The sequence below is a fragment of the Nannobrachium achirus genome, assembly GCF_963921795.1.
Source record: "Nannobrachium achirus genome assembly, chromosome: 24".
Classification (NCBI taxonomy): Eukaryota; Metazoa; Chordata; class Actinopteri; order Myctophiformes; family Myctophidae; genus Nannobrachium; species Nannobrachium achirus.
In genome coordinates, this window is record NC_137831.1 from 18893141 (window position 1) to 18918803 (window position 25663).

Here is a 25663-nt window from a genome sequence, read left to right on the forward strand (position 1 = left end):
GTAACCTGAAACATACAGGCTCCAGGCTCAAAGGATTAAGGTCTGTGGAAGAAGCTGTCGCAAGATTGTCACTTTAGGTAGCTCAGCCTGTCAGCCTGGAGAGATGTGACAAATCCTACACGTACGCACGCACGCACGCACGCACGCACGCACGCACGCACGCACGCACGCACGCACGCACGCACGCACACACACACACACACACACACACACACACACACACACACACGCACAGGTTGTGAGCTTCTAGGTCTGCTGTTTTCACTAGTTTGGGTCCCGGGCAAACGTCTAATTTCTCTTTTGGGTCTTGAGCTAAAAAGGTTAGGCTACTGTTCTGTTTTAATATTCAGAAGAAACTAGTACAATGGCTATGGAACTGCAGAATAACAGCCTGGTGTATGCCTATAGCACAAGGACTTAAGAAATTTATAATAAAATATTAATGACATTTAGAAAAATACTACCGGTATATGCACATACTCATTTTTAAAAGGGCATAAATCATATACCATTAATCATATCTATTAATTCACGGTATTCACAGAAGACAGACAGAATTCTGTATCTCTGTGTTTCACAGGCATAACTCAGTTGGCACTGCCCAACGGGTGCGCATGTATTCCCGACTTGCATTGTTCCCTTCTTGCGTGTCTAGTAACTGATAATACAAAATAAGATATTTTTATTTGTCTTTTACCAAAAAACTTAAACGAGGCAATTACTCTCAAGAAGCTCTTCAACTGTTTTAGCTCACAGTACAGATGTGAAGTTTCATTGGTGAAACAGGGTGACATTGAATTGAATTGGAGCTGCCTGCCAATGGAGAACCAATGAGAGTTACCGGTACATTTATGTAACAGTGAGTTACTACCCTACCCACCTCTGTACATTACGTGTGTGTGTGTTGGTATGATTCCTGCATAGAGAAACGTCAGTGTTTGACGCTATTGTTTTTGGTCTTTTTCCTCTCCTCTAATCCTCTCATCCTCTCATCTCCCGCCTGCCTCCTCCTCTGCCCATCTCTCTCCTCCTCTCCCCCTTTCACTTTCACCCACCCTTCCATCCATCCATCTTCTCCTCCCCTCCCCTCCCCACCTACCTGTCCTTTCCTTCCTCCTCCTACCCATGTGTCTTCCCTCACTCTCTTTCCCTTCACTTTTCTCTTCCCAGCATTAAGGCTGTGGACGTCCCAGTTCTCCCATCCGGGTGTGAAGGACTTCTCCCAGTTGGCGCTGGACCTCACCAGAAACCAGCTTGTTGTAGGAGCCAGGTGACGACCCACCCCAACACGCACGCACGCACACATAATACTAACCACAGCATACCACATCAGAGTGCTAATGGATTACGTCAGGGGTCTTCAACGTTTTCAGGCCAAGGACCCCTTAGTTGAGAGAGAGATGAAGCAGGGACCCCCACAACCTTTTCATAGATTCCATGTAGTTTAATTGTTTGACAGAACAAGATCAGTGTATTTTGGATTCATGTCAATTTGTGTTTTCAGATATTTAACCACTTGAACGGTCAATAATACTTAATAAACTTGACCTTTCACTCTGTACTTAGTCTGCTCTTTTTCCCCTCTACACCAAACCTCTTTGCCGAAAATAGACAATCTACAAGCGAGGCGTTGTGAGCTTGTAGATCGGCTATTTTTGGCAACAGTTCTCAGAATATGGACACTAGAGTTCAAGTGGTTAATATAAAAAAGGTGAAAAAAGGTTCTATCACTCAGTTTTGGAGGACCCCCTGTAGTAACTCTGAGGACCCCTTAGGGGTCCCGGACCCCTTGTTGAAGACACCTGGATTAAGTATTTTGTCCCAGTGGTTTCTTTCGAGACCTAACGTCATAAAAACTCCAACTTGGAAGTTGAATTTCAGCAGAAAGAAATTCTTAAAAGCATGGTGTAAGAGTGTCAGACGTTAAAAGCAATTGAGTGTGTGGTGTAAATCAAAGGGACAATCACTTCCCAAAATACCCAGAAATACCAATGTTCAAGGTTTCTCTATTGTTATATATTGTGTGTGGGTACATAAGTCTATAGCTCTTAAGGTCATTGAACGTGCTCTGAGCAGGTTTCTTACTCCTAAAGTTATGAACATCTATCTGTGCCAGTCTCCTTGGCTTTCAGGCTAGGACTGGGCAACCGAAAATATACATTTAGAACCAATATCCGACTTGATCTTGCTCATGTAGGCCTAGGTTAATTGAGAACACATTTCTTTTTAACAGTATATATTTATTTTTTATATATTCTAAGTTATATACATTATATATGCTATATAATACATGTATTTGTCTGATTAACCAATTCACCCTGTAGATCGTCTGTTTTCACTTTTTCCTCAAGTAATTGTTCATTAATCATAATTGAGCCAAACTTTTTAAATAATTATGATACTGAAGTCCTATCGCCCAGGCCTACTTCAGGCTACCTCTGACCTCAGGTGGGCAGTCGTGGAGAGGCACACTATTATTATATAGGAAATAACTTTGATAGAAAATAACTTTTATTAGCTGAAAAGGTTATGCAGTTTGACTTAAATAACTAGACTTAAATAAACTCTCCTTTGGTTTTAATGCTTTGTTCCTCCCTCTCTCATTTCTTCACCCGCAGAAACTATCTTTTCAGACTGAGTCTGAACAACGTCTCCCTCATAGAGGTAAGAAAACTTCAGCTTGTACACAACATCCTTGCATGTGTTTTAGCTGCCAATGACACATAGTGAATTCCTGAGTGCTATAATTGATCTCGGAAAGTGTAACAATTTACCTGTTAAATGAAATCATCCCATCAGGATTTGTGTGTTCTGTCGTTCTGTCACCTTTGTAAAAAACAGGGCCATCTCTACAGTAACACTACTAGTAAGACGCCTAAGGGCGACAAGCAACCTCGCCCTGTCGCGCCATGTCTTGGCATCTGGCTAGTGATGTATATCAAACCAGTTACCATATTTGGAGACCCAAACATGCTTACTCAGTTATTCGTTATGTGAAAGTCCTATGACATCTTTGACACATGACATCATACATACAATCCCCTTTTATGTCCATATATGGAGATCCCTGCCACACAGATATGAGCTGTCTTCGTCCATATACTGCATGTGCATTCCCATATGAAGTCCTGTTAGATATGGGCTTAATATTGATGAGGGATCAGGGATCTCCATATATGGGCATTAAAGGGATTCTGTTAGTGTGGTTCCCCCGACATCACAGTGATGTCAGAGCAGAGTGTGATGTCAGAGCGGCAAACCCATAGACTGTTAAAAAAAAGTACACAGACAGACGGACGGACGGACAGACAGACAGAGACATTATGTGCCGTTTCACATATTAAACTGCGACCTTCGGTCGCAATAATTAACTATTAATTAGAGTTCATTAGGACGGGAGGTCTTCCAGAAGTTGTGGGTGGTAACGCAACTCCAGGAGCACTGTGAAAATGGGGCTGCATTGTTGGGATGCAGCGAAGAGAATACAAGGGAAGAGAAAGGGGGATCGAAAGAGAGAAAATCAGGGGTTAAGTAGAGAAAGTGACTGTTGCAAGTACGAGTGGTTGCATGAGATCGTTCTTTATCGATGTCCTGCAGGGAATGTCAGTGGCCAGTGAAAGGATGAATGCAAAGCTACAGTAGAAGAGAGGAGGATTCAGCAGCACAGAAACTATCGAAACAACCAAATTAATAATTTGACTCAAAATATTTATCAAAGAATAACTTGATGACTAATAAAACCTATTTCTTTAAAGGACAACTTTGTTTTTTTACAACAAGGGTTCATATTTTAGATTGTAATTAGAGAAAAGAAAAGATGAGTGTTAAAATGTTTTCATTTACTGCTTTCTATTGTTTTTAGCCATTTTAGGGAGTTTGATTTCAGTGGTTGGGGGCATGCATACGTAAGTGTGTCTTTTTGGACACAATAAGCCCATTCCCAACATGCACCGCAATCTTTCATGGTTAGGCGTGACTTATGGGGGCTAGTAGTGTTACTGTAAATAGTAATAAAGAATTTGTCGGCTCATCGTGTCTAAAAAGACACATTTAGCCACTAGCATGCATGCCCCCACCCACTGAAATCAAACTCGCTAAAATGGATAAAGCGATAGAAAGAAGTAAATGAAAACATTTTAACACCCTTTTCTTTTCTCTAATTACAATCTAAAATATGAACCCTTGTTGTAAAAAAAACAAAGTTATCCTTTAAATCAGCGATATTGAGTCAAATGATTGCAAGCTTCAGAGAGTGACGGAGGTCTGGCTGTAGTCTCTGTGAGTTTAATCTCTAAAGGGCGCCATGGGGGGAAACCGCCATAAAAGGCTAGTGGGGCAGCAGTGTCAACAAACCAACCAGTTTACTGGGATGGCCTGCTGTTTGCGTGTGCTAACATCACACAGGAACGAGAAATCTCTCCTCTCCTCCTATCCTCTTCTCTCCTCCCCTCCCTATACCTACCCCTCCTCCCCTCCTCCTACCGCCCCCCCCCCCCATCTCCAGTCCTTTCTATCTGCAGACTTTTCCTCCTGCATCTCTGTCTGAATAAGTAGAAGAAATAGAATAGAAATAGAAGTAGCCTAGGCTTAGTTGACAACTAGTGTTTACTGCTGCTTATAGAATGCTATTGCATAGGTTAGGTTCATTCCGTAGGCTAAATGAATCCATTTCTGTGATCGCACAAATAAGAGAACTGGGAATACGCGAAAATAATAATAATTTGACATTATGGAAGATGTGGATTGCGGTTGGTTCTGTGAATTGGCTAATATAATTAATGCGGTTGGATAATGGGTGGTTAATGAATTTTGCGGGCGGATTTGGATGACGCTCAGAGCCCATCCGCGCACCACTAATACATACATACATGCTCACCCAGGCCGCCACTGGTCACCCAAGCCCGCAATTGATGCTCCGGCTACTTGTGTAGCCTGACCACCACTCAAAAATGGATATGCTCATGTATATTCAAAAAAAGGTGAAAAAAAAAAGAAAGTTCATATCGTCCCATCCCTATGTAGAACTTGCACAGGACTCGAATGGCAGTGTATAGAGTTTTTGGAAAGTTTCCTTGCTTTTATTATTACCCATTCTATGAAATGTTCAAAGATATAGAAAGTGCAATTATTCAAATGCTGTCAATAGGAGAGCTATTTCCTCCACGGAAATGTCATTTGCTTTTGGCACCGTGTCTGAAAAAAGAAAAGAAAGTGCTGTATGAAAAGATAGGAAGACAGCAAATAAAAGAAAACAATTTGAGAGAGCCGATTATTTTCCTCTCTGCAAAATCGTCCGTGTACGTCTTGCTCACGGAATTGTTAGCAGAAGTCTTTCGGAAGCGGTGTTGAAGTGCACCAACCTGAAAACAATGAACCTTGCCATTGAGCAGCACACAAGACTCATGACATTGTTTGACTTAATCGTCATGTGTGTGTGTGTGTGTGTGTGTGTGTGTGTGCATGTGTGTGTGTGTGCATGTGTCGGGGAGGGGAGGGGGGGGGTATTGGCACTGACAAGTGTATTTCTGAGCTGTGAACTTTTGTGACATGGCATCATTAAGAGTGACCCTAGGCTAGGGGGAGGGGTGTGTGTGTGTGTGTGTGTGTGTGTGTGTGTGTGTGTGTGTGTGTGTGTGTGTGTGTGTGTGTGTGTGTGTGTGTGTGTGTGTGTGTGTGTGTGTGTGTGTGTGTGTGTGTGTGTGTGTGTGTGTGTGTGTGTGTGTGTGTGTGTGTGCGCGCGCGTGCGTGTGTGCGTGTGTGTGGAGCAGAAAAACAGAGTGTGAGAAAGAAAATATGAGTGCTGTGGTTGTGCTTGAGTAGCAGAATAGCCCTGAAGCCTTGGCCAGGGGCCATGCGGGAGACAGGTGCGTGTTTTTTCCAACGAACCTAAGCACAACGGTGTGGGCGCGGGGGGCTGCAAGGGAAAGGAGCGCTTGTTTTCGGTGATGACGACGGGAGGTGCGGCGTCTCAGGCGACCATGAGCCACGTGAGAAACCGCCGAGCGCTAGCGAGCGAGTCGCCGCGTTGAGCGCTGCGACGGTTGCATGAGCCGACACAGCGCCGTTACTGAGTTATGTGCCGTTATGGACAGAATACTAAATCTTCGTCCCCCCGACTTTCGGCACCTCCATGCGGTCCAAGTGAACAGAGCAAAGCGCTCCCTTCGACCTTGCCCACCAGCCACCACTGGCCCCACTGGTTCGTTGACAAACGCCAGGTCACGCGGTAGACCAGGGTTCGCATCCAGATGGTTAGACTTGCATACAGTGCACGCAATTTTGTCTATCCATAGAGTGGAGAATTAACGTGGGTCTCACCTACTGTAGATTAAAAACAGGACATTGCCTGTCAGTCCCCCAAGCAATAATAAATAAAGAAAAACAACAGAACAGTTATTCCAAACTCCCTTCTTACAAGACATTTAATTTGTTCGTCTCTACATCAGGGAACATATTCGTCAATTTAGTCCTCCAGCACTCATCCACATTTACTCAAGTACAATTTTGAGGGCCTTTTACTTTCCTTGATTATTCCCATTTTTTCAATTCTTTATACTTCTACTCCACTAACTCTGAGTGGCAAATATTGTACTTATTACTCTACGGATACTTTTAAGTAAAAGATAATTAGAGTACTATTTCAACACCACTGTCCATCCATCACAGTTTTTGTGAATAGACATCCTTGGCAGGGGGAGGAGCCCCATCGCCACGGTTTCTCCATTGAGAACTTTTGAAAGCAATTTGTCGTCCAATCACAGCGGGGGCTGACCTTATAGACACGTCACCGTGTTTAATCAACTGCTCACAATGGCGCGCGGTGCCATTGTGAACAGTAGAAATTGGGGTTTTAATTTTCTGCCATTCATTTTTTTAGACTCACAAACAAGGCTGTATTCCTTTTGGCCACGGTTGCCGGGGGAACCACGGAATAGCGTAATTGGAACTTTAGTTCTACCCTGAAGTTTTAGGATTAGTTTTTTTATTTTATTTGTATAAACTTCAGACAAAGCAGTATGCAATGTTCCGGGCTGAATTTGCACATTCACATATCACAAGCATAACATTATAACAAGACTCTACTAAACAACTATAAAAACTAAAAAGATGTCTTGTTGGGTCCTTGCAGGACAATAGGGCATTGTGGAGCACAATAACATTTTAAATAGGTTCACTACTGTACATGTTGAGGTGTTCATGCTTTATGTAGAGCAGTGGTTCTCAAACATTTTTTATTTATTTCAAGGACACGCATTACGCCGAGAGTGTACAAATAGATCCATCTGGTTCAATTTGTACACTCAAGAGTTACAGATCTGTGAGGTTCCATACAGCCTGGGTTGTATAGAAGGTGTTGTGCGACTGAAATCAACAAGTTTGCACGTTGCTGTGCTGCAAGCAACGTGTTGTGAGCTTGTAGAGCTGCTATTTTCGGAGTACAACACCGCATGCAACAAAAGTATATCCAGCCTTTAAGCACACAAAAGTAACATTGGTGATTGTTGCGACCGTCAAGTTACTATGAAAAGCTCCACCGGCTGTCTGTCCGTCTGTCTATCTGTCCGTCTGTCTGTCCGTCACGTCACACTTTTGCCCTACTCTTATCTCCGCCACCGTTGGCCCTATTGAAGCCAAACTTTGCACACACACGCCTTGGCTGGCAAACCACAACCTCCACCCCTAATTTCTCACATGGCCCTCCTCTAGCGCCACCATCTGGCCGATTTTTGCAAAACACATTTTTGGACAAAGCAGTACACAGCATCTCTAAAGTCATATTATCAACATGGATCTGTCCCATTTCCCATATTCCCTCCTGATTGGCTACGATTGGCTTCTAAAGTTTGTGTATGTGACGTGATGCTTGCTTATCTCCCGATTAGGGAGTCTTACTGGTAACTAAAGTACTGAGATTATGACCTGACAAAAAATCCTGACCAATGCCAGGATGAGGTCTTTGCACCTTCCATGACGTTGTATCAAATACCAGATCTGTTGAATCAGGTGAGCTGATGTCAACATCTAACCTTAACTGGGTTCAGCTGCAGATTAAAGAAATGACTGGAAGAAATACCCTACGCACTGAAAAATTAATAATTGGACCTTCTTCAAGCTTCAATGGCTTTTGTAATTACGGAATATAAACATTAGCACCGAGCACAGAGTATCACTTCCATTATCGCTAACTGGACTGGACTGGACGACATGATTAACAGATTCAGAACGGGTACACATTGTTGCATATTATTATTTTATGCTTTAGCTATTAAAAAATAGCAGATCTACAAGCACCGAGTGCCGCGCCACGAGCTTGTAGATCTGCTATTTTTTTTTATCGTGAACGTTTGAATTTTGAACCGATTTTGACCCGATTCTATAAGCGTCTTCGAAATCCTGCTAAGGTTTTTTGAAAAACACATTTCTACGTCAATGGTTCTCAAACTCTTTCATGTGAAGGACCCCTTTGGCCGCCGACCCCCGTCTCAAAATATTTTGTATCAGGGACCCCCCAGAAGCAAATATTTGAGATACGAATGTTCACTTTAAAAATGAGATATTCAAAGATTTGCACGCTGTGTGAGCTTGTATATCTGCTATTTTTTCAATAGTTAAAGCATTAAATAATTCTAGGCCTAAATGTATTAACAGATTCAGGTTCAGATTCAGGACTGTGGCCCATTAGCTCTGCTAAGCTAAAGGTAGTTGTTATTCATAACAACTTTCAGATGTTTCAATATTTCTCCCATGTTGCTGTTACTTTGCACCAGGTTTGCGTCACTTTAAGCTCACGAGTCCAAAGAAATGTCTCTTCCCGAAGTAAGGATGAGCCATGCGATTCTACATTGTCACAGTTTTATGGTTCTGTAACGCTTATCCTGCATTTTGGATTGTCCTGTGCTCCCAGAGTGATGATTTCCCCCCCACACCCCCCACCCTTCTATGTTGAAGTGCTCTTCCGACGAATTCGCTGATCCAGATTTCTCACTTGATGTATTTTTTTTGCAAATGAAACGACGTCCCGTTTTTATGATCTCAGTCGGCGAAATCGTTATTGTGTCGCCACTCGGCCGTATTTCACTCTGAGGCGGGACTGCACGGGCGTTTATGAGTCCCACAGTGCATGTTAAACCTCTTCCGCAGCTGTGATACAACGTGCACACAGGAAGGACGGCATATAGAAAGGAATACTGAGCTGTGCTAACAAACTTAACCCATTTTAAACGGGTACACATTATTGTGTATCATTATTTTATGCTTTAACTATTGAAAAACAGCAGATATACAAGCTCACAGCGCGGCACCGAGTGCCACACTGCAAGGCGTGCAAGCTTGTAGATCTGCTATTTTTGAAAAATCGTGAAAATTAGAATTTTTACCCGATTCTATAAGTGTCTTTTGAATCCTTCTAAGATTTTTTGAAAAACCTATGTTTCTATGTCAGCAATCTGGCCAGCCATCTTCAAAGAAAAGGTCCTTTTCACTTCACTGGAGCTCAGTTAGTCTGTTCTTGAGAGACTACTATGTCAGTGGTGCTCAAACCTTTTCATTTGAAGGACCCCCAAAATGATATGTATTTGGCCACGGACCCACATCTCAAAATATTTAGTTCCAGGGACAACCCAGAACCAAAATTTGAGATACAAACGTTCGCTTTGAAAATACATATATTCAAAGATTTGCACACATTTTCACGACTTTTTCAAAAATAGCAGATCTACAAGCTCGCAGCGCGGCACTCGGTGCCGCGCTGCGAGCTTGTATATCTGCTTTTTTTCAATAGTTAAAGCATTCAATAATTCTAGGCCTAAATGGGATTAAAAAACACGCTCCATGAAGCCCCTGCAGCTACGCCCCGAGGGCTGGTACCATGAATAATGACATCGCTGCCTTTTCTTGCAATCTGATAGGATATACTGTATAATGTCACTGGTGTGACATCTTTATCTGCGAGGCCTTGCAGTACCGAGGCCCCATGCAGCTTTTGCAAGAGTGACAGGTGACCACCACTTGAACCCTAGTGTCCCTATTCTGGGCATGTCATAATAGGCAAAATATTCACTTAATTCAAGCTATTTTCTAGATTTGCTGCAATGGGGAAAAATGATCGAGGGGGCCAACTAAGGATAAACCTGTGGGTCAACTGAGTATATTGTCGTTGTCGGGTGGAAACCAAAACCGTTTTGTATTCATGGTTTCTACAAGCACAACGCCTCGCCCGTTGTGTGCTTGTAGATCTGCTGTTTTCACTACTTTTGTGCAACGGCCTTGTATGGTGAAGCAGAGCTTAACTTTGCGAAAAAACATACAAATTTGAAACTTGGAGATACAAGGTTTCTGCCCGACAGTGACGATATGCTGTAAGGTTTTACAAGACTATACTTTTAGTATTACATTGATTGGAGTGTGTGGTATGAATCAAAAGGTAGACAATTTGCTAATGGAGCTAAAGATATGTTACGATTGTGTGATGCTGTGTGACAACTAAACAAATTACATTGTCTTGTGAAAACACTTTTCATCCGTATAGTATACTGTAGCTGTGTAGTTTCTTTTCTTCAAGCTCGCAGGCATTTATTGTTAAATCCCCCAGGCTATGCTTACAGGGAATAAGCTGGCTATGAGGACTGAAAGTCTCCACGTTTCCTTTTGTTGTTCTCCGCCTCTATATTCAAACTGGGATTTGGGATTGTGATTGCTTGTGCTTTATGTGGTTACACATTCTAAAGTGGTATGTCATATCCTTCAGATATCTACTGACTGATATGTCCATGTTTTGTAATGACACCTTGTTCAGATATCAACCAATTTCCAAAGTATTGACCGTGATGTCCACTCTCATTCCCAGGCAACAGAATGGAGTCCTAGCGACTTCACCAAGAGCTTGTGTCAGGCCAAAGGGAAAACCGAGGTATGTTATTTTGACGCAGCATACTGGGTCGGGGTGTGGGGGTGGGGATGCTTTCAGTTCAACCTGTTTAGACTCCCATACATACCGGAAGCTTTGTTTTCTTAACTCAACTGATGGTCCAGGGGATTCTGGAGTTATGTTGGTTTTCAGTTCAGTGAGAGTCTGATGTACACCGAGGACCCGGCTAACTGGTACAGTACAACTGACAACTAGTTCAAGTCATGGTTCTCATAGTCAGCCTCTGAAGAGGAACAAACAGAGTGGGCGTTCCCTTTTATTTGACAATGGTTAGCCAGTCTGTGGTTCTCATGACTGCTGTTGCGAATCGTTGGTCTCTATGGATTCCATTGATATTGGCTGGGGGTACAGTATACTTAACTTCAGCAAATGATTTCCTTTTTTTATTCTGAAGAAACACTGCTTAATTGACTGAATTGAAAGTGAGTTAAAGCCTAACCTCTAGTTTGGTGTACTTTATATATAAGAAAACATAATTATTTTCCATTTTTACTATTCTAATACATGATTGTATTGATTGTACTAATTGTGTAACATGTGTGTAATGATAATGAGTTGGTAAGACACCCTCCCTTCTTAACTTTCCTTTTCATTTTAAGCCCATGGCACAAAAATGCAGCTCACCGCACACATGCGCCCACACACCGACATACCTCCATTCAGAAACACCCCCACTTAGAAACATGTAACCATGCACGCACGCACGCAAACTACTATGTGTGCCTGAGTCCAAGTCACGGTAAGGGAGATTGGAGTATGTTATGTCAGGGGTAGTGAGTAATGGCGTATGTGTGCTGACTTCCTTGTTCATGCCCACAGGAAGACTGTCAGAACTACATACGTGTCCTGTTGATCAACGGCAAGAAGCTGTTCACCTGCGGGACCAATGCCTTCACCCCGGTCTGCACCACCAGACAGGTTTGTTGCAGCACACTGCAGGCACGTGCCCTCTCCCATGAATGCAGTTTTTTACTATAGTGAAAGAAATGCAAATGCCCTCTTTCCATGCCATACCTGAAGCTAGCATTCAAGAGAATTGCCTTGTCCAAACTCTCCTTATGTTGAAGGAATTGCCCTCTCTGTGTCGAAATCCATGCTGTTAAGCCACGTCTCCAGTATTGACTCGATGATGCTTAGTTCAGTGTGGTATGCAAGCACCGAAAATAGCCTGACGCGTTGTGAGCTTGGAGGTTGGCTATTTTCCCCAAAAGGCCCTTTTAGAAATTTCTGCACGTTCTCTGCACGTCCCTGGTACATTGTCTGTTGAGATTGGGGGGGACTTTGCTCGAGTAATTTGTTTTATTCCAAATGGGAACCTGCGACTTTCTCCCGCTCTCAATTACATTGGTCAGAAGCGAAATAACACCGTTTCCTTGCATCACCCTTTCTTTTTTTCCTTTTCTGTTTTCTCTTCGTGAAGTGAATTCAGTACGAGAACACATGATGAATGACTTGAGAAATCAAGTGTTTGTCAAATCACGGGAAGTGGGTGTAGATTACAAAAGACGCCCCCAAACTCCCCACCCTTCCTCCGCACAGTTGAATGGACAGGTTTGAATAGACGGATGAATTGGAGTTGTGGTCAGTCTAAAAAAACAAAGAAACAAGTAGGAGATTCGCTAGAGGAGTAGAGACCAACTAACTGGAAAAACAACAATGGTACAAAACGCCATTGTCGGGTGGAAACCTTGTATCTCAAAGTTTCAAATTTGTATGTTCTTTCGCAAAGTAAAGCCCTGTTTCATCGTACAAGGCTGTCGCAAAAAAGTAGTGCACAACGCCTCGTGGTGCGAGGCGTTTTGCGCTTGTAGATTGGCTGTTTTCACTAGTTTAAATCATTTTTAAAATGAAAAATGGTTTTGGACATACATGGTTTTCACATGATAACGACTAAAAGTAAGAGTCAGGCTTCCTTAGGAAGTCATGAGGATCTGTGAAGATCTTATTTCATTGATTGTTTTATGCCCATGTTTCATAGAGACAAAAAGAAAACCGCCATCCTCCCTCAGTCTAAAGAGTTCATGAGATTTTCTTTATAGTTTAATTTGTTTTAGAAAAGCTAAAACAGTAGTATTATCTTTCTGCAGGGCCTTAAGTTCCTTATAGAGGAGGAAAACAAGGCTTCACGAGGGAATAATGCCCCGGCCATGAGTGGGCAGGTGGAAAATGTAGAGAACACCTCATTAATGCAATGCCTCTTTTCACTCTCTCTCTCTCTCTCTCTGCCTTGTGCTCTCTTTTTGTCGAGAGCCTGCTTTGGCAGGGGTGTCACAACTTAAGGGGGGGGGGGGAAGTGGGACTGAGTTACTAGGGCCCAAAGTGGAGGGGCCTTAATTATTTCATACTTTAGCTATTGGAAAATAGCAGATATACAAGCTCACAGCCGCGCTGCGAGCTTTTTTGAAAAGTAGTGAAAATGTGTGCAAATCTATTATGTATTTTTTTAAGCAAACATTTGTAACTCAGATCTTGGTTCTGGGGGGTCCCTGGAACTAAATGTTTTGAGATGGGGGTCCGTGGCCAAATACATATCATTTTGTGTGTCCTTGACATGAAAAAGCACCACTGACATAGAAACATAGGTTTTTCAAAAAAACCTTAGAAGGATTTGAAATTATTCAAAGACTTGCACAAATTTTCAAGATCTTTCAAAAAATAGCAGATCTACAAGCTCGCAGTGTGAGCTTGTATATCTGCTATTTTTCAATAGTTAGTCCTTGTACCCAGGGCCCAGGATTTGGTGCGACACCCCTGCGCTCTGGCGATAAGCCGTAAATGCAGAGAAACGATTGCCTGTGTTGAAACTCACAGACAGAACATTGGGTCGTCTCTAAGTGCCTCGGTCTCTCTAGGTTTCCTCTTCTCCTCCTATAAAGTATCGCTTTGTACGGAGGAATGTAAATAGGGCCATTTTCTGATCGAATGTGCCATCCTAAACCTGCACATTTGAGGCTTTTCATTTCTAGCTTGCTTTCTTTTCCTTAGTTCTTATTTTTCTCAGTCATTATTATCTCCATCCCTCCCTTATTCAACTGCTATTGATTTGCATTTTCTCTCTCTCTCTCTCTCTCTCTCTCTCTCTCTCTCTCTCTCTCTCTCTCTCTCTCTCTCTCTCATATAGATTGGTAACATTAGCCGGGTGTTGGACACGGAGAATGGCCTGGCCCGGTGCCCGTTCGATCCGCGCCACAACTCCACCGCCATGATGACAGAGAAAGGCGAGCTGTACGCATCCACGGTCACCGACTTTTCCAGCCGCGACCCCATCATCTACCGAAGCCTGGGGAACATGCCGCCACTGCGCACGGTCCAATATAACTCCAAATGGCTCTACGGTAAATTACTTTCAATGCCCCGGCCGCTAGCCGCTCCTTGCACCTAGCCAGACCAAAGTGGTTTGAACCGACTGACATTGCTGTCCTTAGCGCCCCAAAAAGCTTTAAAGTGAAGTTATAAAGCTACAAAAATGTATGTAAAGTGCCTTGCTTGAGGAAGGGCCTTGGGGGCAGTCAAATGGTTAGTTCGTCCTGCGGGGGGAATGAATGGAATGAAAGTTTCATGGGAATCCACCCAACGACATGAGGCCAATCCTGCCTTCTAAATCAGTAGAGCTCACACTTTCAAGCCTTACAAGATGTTTTTCTTCCCCCTCATTAATCAGTGTTATTAATTCCGGGCTTTTACTTGTAACAGGGTATTTCTATTTTGCAGTTTCACTTAAGTAAAAGAATGTTGTACTTTTTCCACCACTGGTGGTGGAAGCTGGCAGGAGAATACATCCTTGTCGCTGCACTAGCTTCTCCCGCTCTGCGGGGTCTGGGAGCCTGTTCAGCAGGGTGCGGGACCAGGGGTGTGGCACCAAATTCTGGGCCCTGGGTACAAGGATCCACTCCCATTTTGTGCTTTAACTATTGAAAAATAGCAGATATACAAGCTCACAGCGCGGCACCGAGTGCCGCGCTGCGAGCTTGTAGATCTGCTATTTTTGAAAAATCTTGAAAATGTGTCTTTGAATATTGCAAATCCTTCTAAGGTTTTTTTGAAAAACCTATGTTTCTATGTCAGTGGTGCTCAAACTTTTACATGTGAAGGACCCCCAAATTGATATGTATTTGGCCACGGACCCCCATCTCAAAATATTTAGTTCCAGGGACCTCTCCACCCTGGGCCCTAGTAACTCAGTCCCACTCCCCCTCCCCTTGTGACGCCCCTGGTGGGACTGGAAGGGAGGGTTTGTTCCTCACGCGTCCACGCTCTCCTGAGGAAACTCCTCACTTCACCGTCAAGTGAAGAGAAGTGTATCGGAGGTGGCATGTGGTTGTTTACACCTTCCACTGACCAATAGCGGGGGTTAGCAGCAACAAGGACCATGCAAGATAAGATGAGATAAACACACCTTTATTGATCCTCCGGAGGGAAATTCATGGGGGCATAGCAGTGACAACTGCAAGGTTGAAACACAGAAAAGGCACGGGTAGAAATGTCAAAACAAGGCAAAGTAAATAAGACTTTTAGCACTAATACCTGCAATGGGCCTTCAAAGGGAAATGGCAGAATGACTAAACTGGGCATGTAAACTAAGTGGAATTATATCCTATATCCTACAACATAATAAACGACAAACGACCAAATGTCTGTCTGTCTGTCTGTCTGTCTGTCTGTCTGTCTGTCTGTCTGTCTGATATGCATGCTGAAACAGTGCCCAAATTTACTGTAGATGACTGACATCACTGATACCGCCGCCATGGTAACAGCCGCATGCTGAAACAGTGCCCAGATTTGGGGACGACATCTACTCTCTCTAAAACCACACATTACCTCCACAACGAAGAGCTTGAAGTTACTTTCAAAACATTTACAGCATAGCAAACAGAAACGATAAGGTAAACACAAGGAGAACTCCGGAGGATCCAAATGCTTGTGAGTAAAAAAAACAGGGTCTTGAGCCTGGATTTAAAAGAATCGATGGGAGCCTGGATTTAAAAGAATCAATGCAGGGGCCATATTGCACATCATCACTGTCGGGCAGAAACCTTGTAAACCTGTACAGTGTGTCCGAAATCGTTATTTTTCAGGAAATGGAAAGAATGATCTGTGTTCCATTGGTTGTTAAACATCTACTTTCTTAATTAAGTCTAAACAATTAGAGAATGTAGAAGAATTGTTATTTTGATGGACGTTTTGCCAGTTAAATGGTACCAACATCAATACAGGATGGACTTGTGGCCAACATCTTAATCCAATGATAACAAGATATTCTAAGTTTTGGGTCAGAGAGGCTGAATGTCATCAAATGGTAGTTCATCGCTCAAATGCCCAATAAATAATGGACCTTGATGTGAAAAGGATTTAAAACTACTGGCATAAGTGATACTTTTTGGTTTGAAAAAAAAAAAAGAAAAACGTTTTACTGGAAAAGTTAAAGCTATATATTCATAGTAATCATTACTGTAGATCGTTCAATAACAGAGGTTTCCCCGTCTCTCCAACTCTTTTAACACAAAAGACATTTTCAGGATGGTTGCCAATTTCATCTCATCAGGAGAGAGTACCTTCCTTATCGGCCTCAATATTATAGTGTTCCAGTTTCATTTTGTCTGCTCATTTCTCTGTGTCATCGCTTCCAATTTCTCTTGTTTATCTTGTCCTGTATGAGTTCTCTGTCCTGATTGATCGTGATCAGAATTTAGAGCCAAGTACTGTACTTAAAGGGCCTACACCATGCTTTTAAAACTATATTTTTTGTATAAATATATGCTCAAAATTGAGTCTTAGACAGGTTTTAACCCTCAAAAAACACTCTGACCATTCTTTTTGTTTGTTCTAGCTCTACTATAATGAGGCTCTCCAGCTGCAATACCAAAACGGCCTCTGTTTGCTCAGGGGCGCATCTAGTGGGGTTTTTCCAGAAAAAAAAGAAGTTTTTTGGAAAAAAAAGTTTTTTGAAAAAAAAAGTTTTTTGAAAAAAAAGTTTTTGAAAAAAAGTTTTTTAAAAAAAAAGTTTTTTGAAAAAAAGTTTGAAAAAAAAAAGTTTTTGAAAAAAAAAAGTTTTTGAAAAAAAAAGTTTTTTTGAAAAAAAAAATGTTTTGAAAAAAAATTTTTTTTTGAAGTTTTAAAAAAAAAGATTTTTGAAAAAAGATTTTTTTTGAAATTTTTTTTTTGACTGCATTGCATTTTTTTTGAAAAAAAAAAAGTTTTGAAAAAAAAAAAATTGAAAAAAAAAAATTGAATTTTTTTTTTTTTTTACTCTGAAAAAAAAACGGGAAAACGAGAGTGACGTCACTCTCGTCAACTCTCAGAACAGCACTGTTCTGAGAACCCGTGGAAAGCTTTTCATCTCTGTCTGCCCAAAACCAGAGAAAGACACAACGGTCAGAAATAGGACTTTGTGAGGATAGAAGGTGCCAGTGGGACCTCAAAAAAAGGTTTTAAAATAGAAAAAGTGAAAATTCATGGTGTAGGTCCTTTAAATAAGATATACAATTTTGAGGTATTTTTACTTTCTTCAGTATTTATAACTTTCAACTTTCAGCAGATATACAAGCTCACAGCGAGCTTGTAGATCTGCTATTTTTGAAAAATAGTGAAAATTTGTGCAAGTCTTTGAAGGTTTTTTTGAAAAAAGGGTTAGGGTTTGTCAGTGGTTCTCAAAACCTTTCATGTGAAGGACCCCCAAAATGAATGATATTTGGCCACAGACCCCCATCTCAAAATATTTAGTTCCAGGGTCCCCCAGAGACACATTTTCACGATTACATTTTTACGTTTTGTGATAGCAAAACGTCTTTAACTAGCCCCTGGAAATCACTTTGGCAGTGACGTCAGAATGGAAAGTGGATAAATGTCCCTTGATGATAAACGCGGGCGGTTCTCTCGGCTGGCTCCACGTATTCTATTGAAGTCAGTGGGCGCCGCCCCCGCTCAGCGTGCAGATCATGTGGAATCAACTGCTCCTCCTTCCGTGGGCTTTGCTAGTTGCTTTTTCGCCCCCCTTCTTTGGTTTGGGAAAGGCGATAAATGTGTCAGAAGGTGGATGGGCGGGCGGCACGAGGCTTTCTCCTCGTATGTAGTGCCCTCGCCATAGCATAGATGTGGAATCGAGCACCACTGCCCACTAGCCCTCCCTCGTTTTTGCCTGTTTCGACAAGTCATATATCGACGCTTACTATGGATGGTCGAGATGATGGTCCTTCGAAACAGCGATTTTGCCCTCCCTGAATTTTAGGTTTCATAGGGGGAGTGGTCTTCCTTTCTCCTGTGTGTGAGTTGTTTAGGCGTTGGTGCCTGGCTGTGTATGTACGGTTCTCCATATAGTTAATACAGCGTACACAGTACACTATCGTTTTAATCACGTTCAGAGCGATTTTTTGGACTATTCCCTTCTTAAGCCGTGGCGTAATTTTGTAGTCAGAGAGTCAGACCCGCCACTTACGGGTGGGGGCAGCAGTTGTATTGTTAATATGCGCAGTGCTGTGTCCCTCGCTATTTTCAACGGATCCGAGACAGAAATAACGACTAAAGTATAATTCTACCACTTTCCTGTCAACAAGAAAGAGAAGAGGAAACGCTGCAATTTTTCCAGTGGTGAAAAAAAGCGTGGAAAACGCTAGCCCTTCTCTCTAAATCTGTCTTTGTTTTGGTTGGTAGCGAAACTGTATCTTTTATTTTAACCACAGACGAGTGGGCTCACCGCCGCTAATGCAAGCACAAGGGCTCATTACAGTCATTAGTGACGTAGCGTTAGGGCGAACCCTTGACGCTATTAATAGACTAGAACTATCCTTTATTATGCCCCGTGGGAGAACAATTACATGAATAAAATATTAGTGTTTAAAGCATTATCACTCCTTTTAACTCCCAATGGTTCCTTTCTGAAAAATAAGCGTATAGTAAAAAAGATTCACGGGTTCCAATCCCCGCAAATTACACAAGCACTGACTGAGATGGAGATCTCTCGAGTTACACAAGCATGAGATGAGATCGGAGATCTGTTTTTTTTTTCCGACCCTGCTGTCCTCTGCCCAGCTCAGCCTCTGGCCGGACACCTAATTGTCCGGTTTTCAGAGTGGTGTTATTGCTTTAATGGTTACATTTACATATCTCTGCTAATCTCCCGTTTCATTGGTATAGAAAAATAGCAGATACACAAGCTCACCGACACACACGTGTGTGCATTTCATTTATAGAGCTCGCTCGCCAACAATGGAGCAAAGTAAATTAGTTAATAAAGAAGCGCAGAATTGACGAGTATCATCATGCACTTTGCAGAGCAGTGGCGTAGGGGAGGGGCACGCAACCCCCGCAATGCAGGGGGGCCTCCAGCAGAGGGGGCCCCCACACAGCACACACCCAAATGCTCCCTTCTCTCTCCCCCTCCCCCGCCTGCTGGCCCAGTCATCGCTCCACACAGCTGTGTGGAATGTAGTTAATGAGCACTCCTTTAGCTTTCCCTTACCAAGAAAGGAATATATGTTTTGTTTCCCAAAAAAGAAGAGCACAGAAAGGTAATCCACCCTCTCTCTCTCTCTTTGTTGTTGTTGTTGTTGTTGTTGTTGTTGTTGTACTAATGTTGTACCACTGGCACTTTGGCTGAAATATACATCAGAATGTTTGGAGCAAACATGTAGCTGTTAATATTATGGGCTCATTGGGCTGTATGCAGATAAATAGATTTACTGCACCCAGCATTTAGCTAGTGGTCGTGTTGGAGCGCCTCAGTCCGCCAGCAGAGTTCATGTGCAATTTCTTCCAGAGAGATTGATTGATTGATTGAAGACTTTATTAGAAGTTTGCATAGGAAAAGGTACAGTTTCATGACAGTACAGTTCACTGGTACAAGGTCAACTAAAAGGAGATCCTAGTAAGCTTTTCAGCTTATTTACATAGGAAACCTTTATGTATGACTCATATAACATTGAACAGATATAACTCCGTCATCATTTGCAAAAGGGCCCCACCCCCCTCCTCGCAGGGGGGCCCCACAATTTTCAGGAATGATGTCAGCAAAGAAAAGGTAGAACGCAATGCATGTTTAGGTTTTCCTCTTGTCACTAGTAACAAAATAACTGCAGCTGAGCATAATTATATCCACAAGTCTCCCCTTCTCTTCCCCTCTCTCTGTTCTATTATTTCTGCTATGCCAGTCATGTGGATTAGATTTCTAATGGGACAATTTAACTCAAGAATAATTGCAAAAAAGATACAGTGTAGGGCCATCATGAAATAAAATAATTCATGAAGGGTATTTGGGTGCATAATAAATAAAGGAGGTAGGCTAGTCTTAGTTTCAGGGCCGTGCAGCCCATACAGGCAAAATAGGCAGCCGCCTGGGGCCCCACACAGGCTGGGGGCCTCATGAGATTTTTTTTTTTTTTTTAACTAACATGGGCATGGTGATTCAGCAGTGATTCATGGTGGTCCATTGGCTAATACGTGTCAATTTAGGGGTCCTTGACATAAAAAGTGGTGTAACTTGGAGGGCGCTGGTTTAAGCTTCGCTTGTTTAGCCTTGGATCAAGACAGTCATAGGTCAGTCTTGTTAACTCAAATATTTACTTCTGGGGGTCCCTGGAACAAAATATTTTGGGATGGGCAGGCCATGGAGCCGCTCCGTGGGCCAAATACATATCATTTGTGCATTTCCAGGGGTTAGCTGACATTTGGTGGGTGAACACTAGGCACAATCATTGTCATTTTGTGCCATACATTTTAGGCAGATTACCCCCCCGGACCCCCTGCGGCTTAACACATTAACTCACTCAATGCCAATGACGTCTTTTGACGTCTTTTTTTCAATGGGCCTCAGTGCCAATGACGTCTTTGACGTCTTTTGTGTTTTTTGTATAGAATCTTTTATTTTATTTTTTTCATTGTTTTTTTTTTTTTTTTTAAGATGTCAAAATGACCTGAGATCAGAGAGATGGTTTTCTCTGTTTGTGTGTTGGCTCCCTCGTTTAGCTGATTGAGAAAATGTGTGTCCATTCTAGTGGATGGACACTTTTTGAGCGGTGGTCACACCGTCTCCATAGCGTGGCCGTGTGTGTATCCGTGCGTGTGTGTCTGTCTGCCTGTGTGTCTGTAGCCTCTGGTGTATGTAGCCTGAGTACCCTGGGTGACCAGAGAGGTGCTGTTGAGTCTAGCCTGCCCTGAGCATCAATTGCAATAGCAGTGGTGGCCTGAGTGAGCAAGTATGGCTCACACTCTCACACACACACACATGCACCCCCCCCCCCCCCCCCCCCCCCCCCGCCCGCCCAACACACACACACACACACACACACACACACACACACCTGGGTGAGCAACACACACGCGCACGCACGCGCACACACACACACACACACACACACACACACACACCACCGCTCACTTCAAACTTGGGTTTGATTTTTTCATTCAAACAGCTCTATCTCTGGAACCATTTGTCTGATTGACAAAATTATTTTTGCCCATGAATCACAACAATTGTGTCTGTTTCTGTGGGGGAAATATATATATTAAAAAAAAACTTTTTTTTCATTGCATGGCAGAGAAAAACATACAAAATCAGGGCACAGCTACCTTGGAGCCATTTGGGCATTTGGCATTGAGTGAGGTTAAGAAAACAACAAGCAACAAAACGTTATTATTGAAATATTCAATTCTAGTTTTTAGCAGATCTAGCCGCGCTGTGAGCTTGAATATCTGCTATTTTTCTATGGGGCTTTTAAGCCGTGACATCATTTTGTAGTCAGACCTCCAAGCAGATTTATTGTCAATATCTGTCTCTCGCTATTTCAACAGATCCGAGACCAAAATAACGACTAAAGTATAATTCTACCACTTTCCTTTCAACAACAAAGAGAAGAAAAATTAATAAATAGTAAAAATAGTAAAAAGATTCGCTTTTTTTGGGGCCAAAAGTTCTCCTCTGCCTACAAAATGATGTCAGACTTAACAGCCCAATAGCTAAAGTATAAAATAATTCCAGGCCCCACTACCTTGGGCCCTAGTAACTCAGTCCCACTTTAACCCCACTTGTGATGCCCCTGTCCTGTCCATCACCCTCCTCAGAGCCCCACTTCGTGTCCATGTACGACGTGGGCCTGTTCGCCTACATCTTCCTGCGGGAGAACGCGGTGGAGCATGACTGCGGCAAGACGGTGTTCTCGCGCGTGGCGCGCCTCTGCAAGAACGACGTGGGCGGCCACTTCCTGCTGGAGCACAGCTGGACCACCTTCATGAAGGCGCGGCTCAACTGCTCGCGCTCCGGCGAGATCCCCTTCTACTACAACGAGCTGCAGAGCACCTTCTACCTGCCCGAGCAGGACCTCATCTACGGGGTGTTCACCACCAATGTGTGAGTGTCTCTCTCTCTCTTTGTCTCTCTTTCTATCTCTCTAGCCAGGCACGTGCACACATAGACATCAAACGGGGCTTGAGCCCCTGCCCTTTTACCCGTCTGTAAAAAGTGCCCTATCCAGACAATGAATGCAGTTTTTACTATGGTGAAAGAAATGCAAATGCCCTCTTTCCATGCCATACCTGAAGGCAGCATTCAAGAGAATTGCCTTGTCCAAACTCTTCTGACAATACGCCACCCACAGCTACTTGAAATTTCAAGATGGCGGCCATTTTTCAAGATGTCACCACCTTAGTGGACCACCAAATAAACCATTGTCACTTAACTGCTCCACAAGGAGTCGGCCATCTTGAAACTCATTGTGGATAGACTGTTCAAAGTGCTTGCCTTTTTAACCCACCATTTCACCTGCATATATATTGACTGTGTCAATTCTTGCTTATGCTTAGTTTACAGTTTAGGCATTTAGCAGACCCTTTTAATCCAAAGCGATTTACAATAAGCAGATAAAACATCACAATAATAAACAAGATAATATGTCAGTACATCAACAGCAATATAACAAATGCAAATGAATATCTATCTAAACAATATAATCCGTAAAGAAAAAAAGGTTTCTAAAAAAACAAAAAACAAATGCTAACTAGCTTCATGTATGGTCATTGATTTTTCCAGTAGTGCTAAGGGTTTAGGTGGAGTCTGAAAAGGTGAGTCTTCAGTCCACGGCGAAAACTAGCGAGTGAGTCCGTTGTTCTAAGTGTGACAGGGAGTTTATTCCACAACTTGGGGGCCAGGAGGGCAAACTGTCTCGGACGAGTGGATTTTTGCCCTGGGGTTTTTTAGCGAGGGTTCTGTCAGCATCCCTGTGTTGGCTGATCTAAGTGAACGGGTGGGGGTGTAGGGGTTGATCAGGTTTTGGAGGTATGGAGGAGCCATACCTTTGGCTGCTTTGAAGGTCAGCATCAGTGTTTTGTATTCCGTGCGGGCCGCAACCGGGAGCCAGTGGAGGCTGCGGAGAAGGGGAGAGACATGTGAGAACTTAGGCTGGTTGAAGACCAGTCGTGCCGCGGCATTTTGGATAGTTGGAGAGGTTTAAGTGCACATGCCGGGAGACCAGTGAGGAGAGAGTTACAATAGTCAAGTTTTGATATGACAGATGTCTGGATGAGGAGCTGGGCAGCTGCCTCCTGGGTGAGGAAAGGTCTGATTTTACGGCTGTTATAGAGTGTGAACCTACAGGACCGGGTGACTGATGCAATGTGTGCCTTGAATGATAGCTGGCTGTCCAGGACCACACCAAGGTTTCTAGCAGTAGGAACCGAAGTCACCAATGCATTATCTATGGAAATAGTGAGATCTTGCATTGGGCAAGACTTATCTGGGACTTAGTTTAGGTCTCTTTCTCAATAGTGCTGACTATAAGTAGGGCTGTCACGATATGACATTTTACATGACGATTAATTGTCACTCAAATAATTGGCGATTAACGATTTAATTGTCTATTCGTCGTTGATAATTACATTTCTGTTTGGCTTTTAGGCTTTGAAGTTGCATATGGTAGATATGACACATGACCTAAATATACAAATAAATTACTGACATATTTGACAACTTAGTACTTAAAAAATAACATTGATAGTGGAAATAGCCGATCTACAAGCTCACAACGCGTCGCGATGCGACGGGTTGTGAGCTTCTAGATCGGCTATTTCCACTATTTCTGACATTTTTCAACATTCACGATTATGACGATTATGACAAAATAATTGCGATAATGTCAAATAATCACGATTAGACGATTATGTAATAATTGTGACAGCCCTAACTATAAGGCAAGTTTGTAGCCGCTAAATGAAACAAAAGGAGAAGTTTGTTGCCTCTTAAGAACATTATTGTAATTTTAGTCAGACCAGTCTACAGTTTCCCACCAGATCAATTTGCTGCCAAGACACAAGAAAAATTCAAGTGAAGATTCCCAATAAAAAGTTTGGCAACAGCTCCTCCTGCAAAACCAAACAAACCAAGTCACGCATAAGCAGCAAAGCTAGTGCGCGGGATGACGCATCATTTACCTTCATTACCGCAAAATAGACAGACTCTCTCTCTCTCTCTCTCTCCACGGCACATTTCCAGCCTTTATTTATTTATTTTTTGGGATCTTTATTTACTCACTGACCTGACGGTAGCCCAGGGGAGCCCGAAGGTTTTATTTTACCACTGCTGAGGAAACGTGTTACAAAAGGGAAGAGCGTGAGCTTGCTGAGCAATGAGCTCAAGTCATTTCAAGCTGCCTGTTCCTGAATGCTGCCAAGACCCCCACTACCACCACACACACACAAACTTGGTACGCTTGGAAGAGTGGAAAGTCTCTGAAAACAAGCCCAAAAGAAGCGACGAGGCCACATGAGCACTTATTTACAGTATGTACATCGGCTATTTGAAAATAGCCGCTCTACAAGCTCACAGCGCTTTGCATTGCGATTTGTTTGTCTGTTACATGTACATGTCCATTACATGAACATATTTGAGAACGACTGGTTTAAATAATAATACAAAATTGGAAGCAAGCCCTAATGAGCAGCTATACACTTTAGAAACAAGCCCAAAAAAACGCAGCCCGCAACTACCAATATTTACAAGCAACCTTCCAGATGAACAAGCCCAAACAAAGTCCCTTGGGTGTCGCACCAAATTCTGTGCCCTGGGTACAAGGATTCACTCACGGATTCACTCACGCGCCATGTTGCATCATCATGAGAGATGCTTTACTCTATTGACCAATGACCATTAGGCCTGATTGACACGTAAGCTGCGCGGTGGTGTCGCGCAGCGAAAATAGACGATTTACAAGCTCACAGTGTGTCACATCGTGATGCTGATGGGAGCTTGTAAATCGGCTATTTTTGATGCACGACTCTGGCCCGCAGCCAAGTATAAATCAATCAGGCACTAGTCCAACTGGAGCTCTAATCAGGCATTCTAGTGTGTGTGTGTGTGTGTGTGTGTGTGTGTGTGTGTGTGTGTGTGTGTGTGGGGTGGGGGGGTGGGGGGAGTGTATCAGTGGGAGTGTATCAGTTTGCCAGCAAGTCCACTCCTATGGAGCAGAGCAGAGCCCTGGACCTCACACCAACTACCAGTGGTGGAAAAAGTACACCGTGACTTTACTTAAGTAAAAGTACACAAGCGTTGGCATCAAAATGTACTTAAAGTACCAAAATAAAAAGTGCTCCATTTCAAGTTTTCAAATATATAAAAATCTACACAAAGTAACAAGTAACTAAAGTTGTCAAATCATTGTTGTGGAGTAAAAAAAAGAAAAATACCTCACACTTAAAGTTACCTGTAATTGCCGGACTATAAGCCGCGGCTTTTTTCCCCATGTTTTGAACCCTGCG

General features: G+C 42.8%; 1 protein-coding gene across 1 annotated transcript in view; it reads left to right on the plus strand.

The window, feature by feature from the left end:
• LOC308280124 (semaphorin-5B-like) overlaps positions 1–25663 on the plus strand; it is a gene marked incomplete at both ends in the record, with an annotated part of 139376 nt that overhangs the window by 48307 nt on the left and 65406 nt on the right. Inside the window, 6 exon segments of the mRNA XM_080720387.1 lie at positions 1171–1270; positions 2619–2664; positions 10847–10909; positions 11747–11845; positions 14049–14262; positions 21980–22265. Of these exon segments, the coding sequence (XP_080576513.1) occupies positions 1171–1270; positions 2619–2664; positions 10847–10909; positions 11747–11845; positions 14049–14262; positions 21980–22265 (808 nt within the window).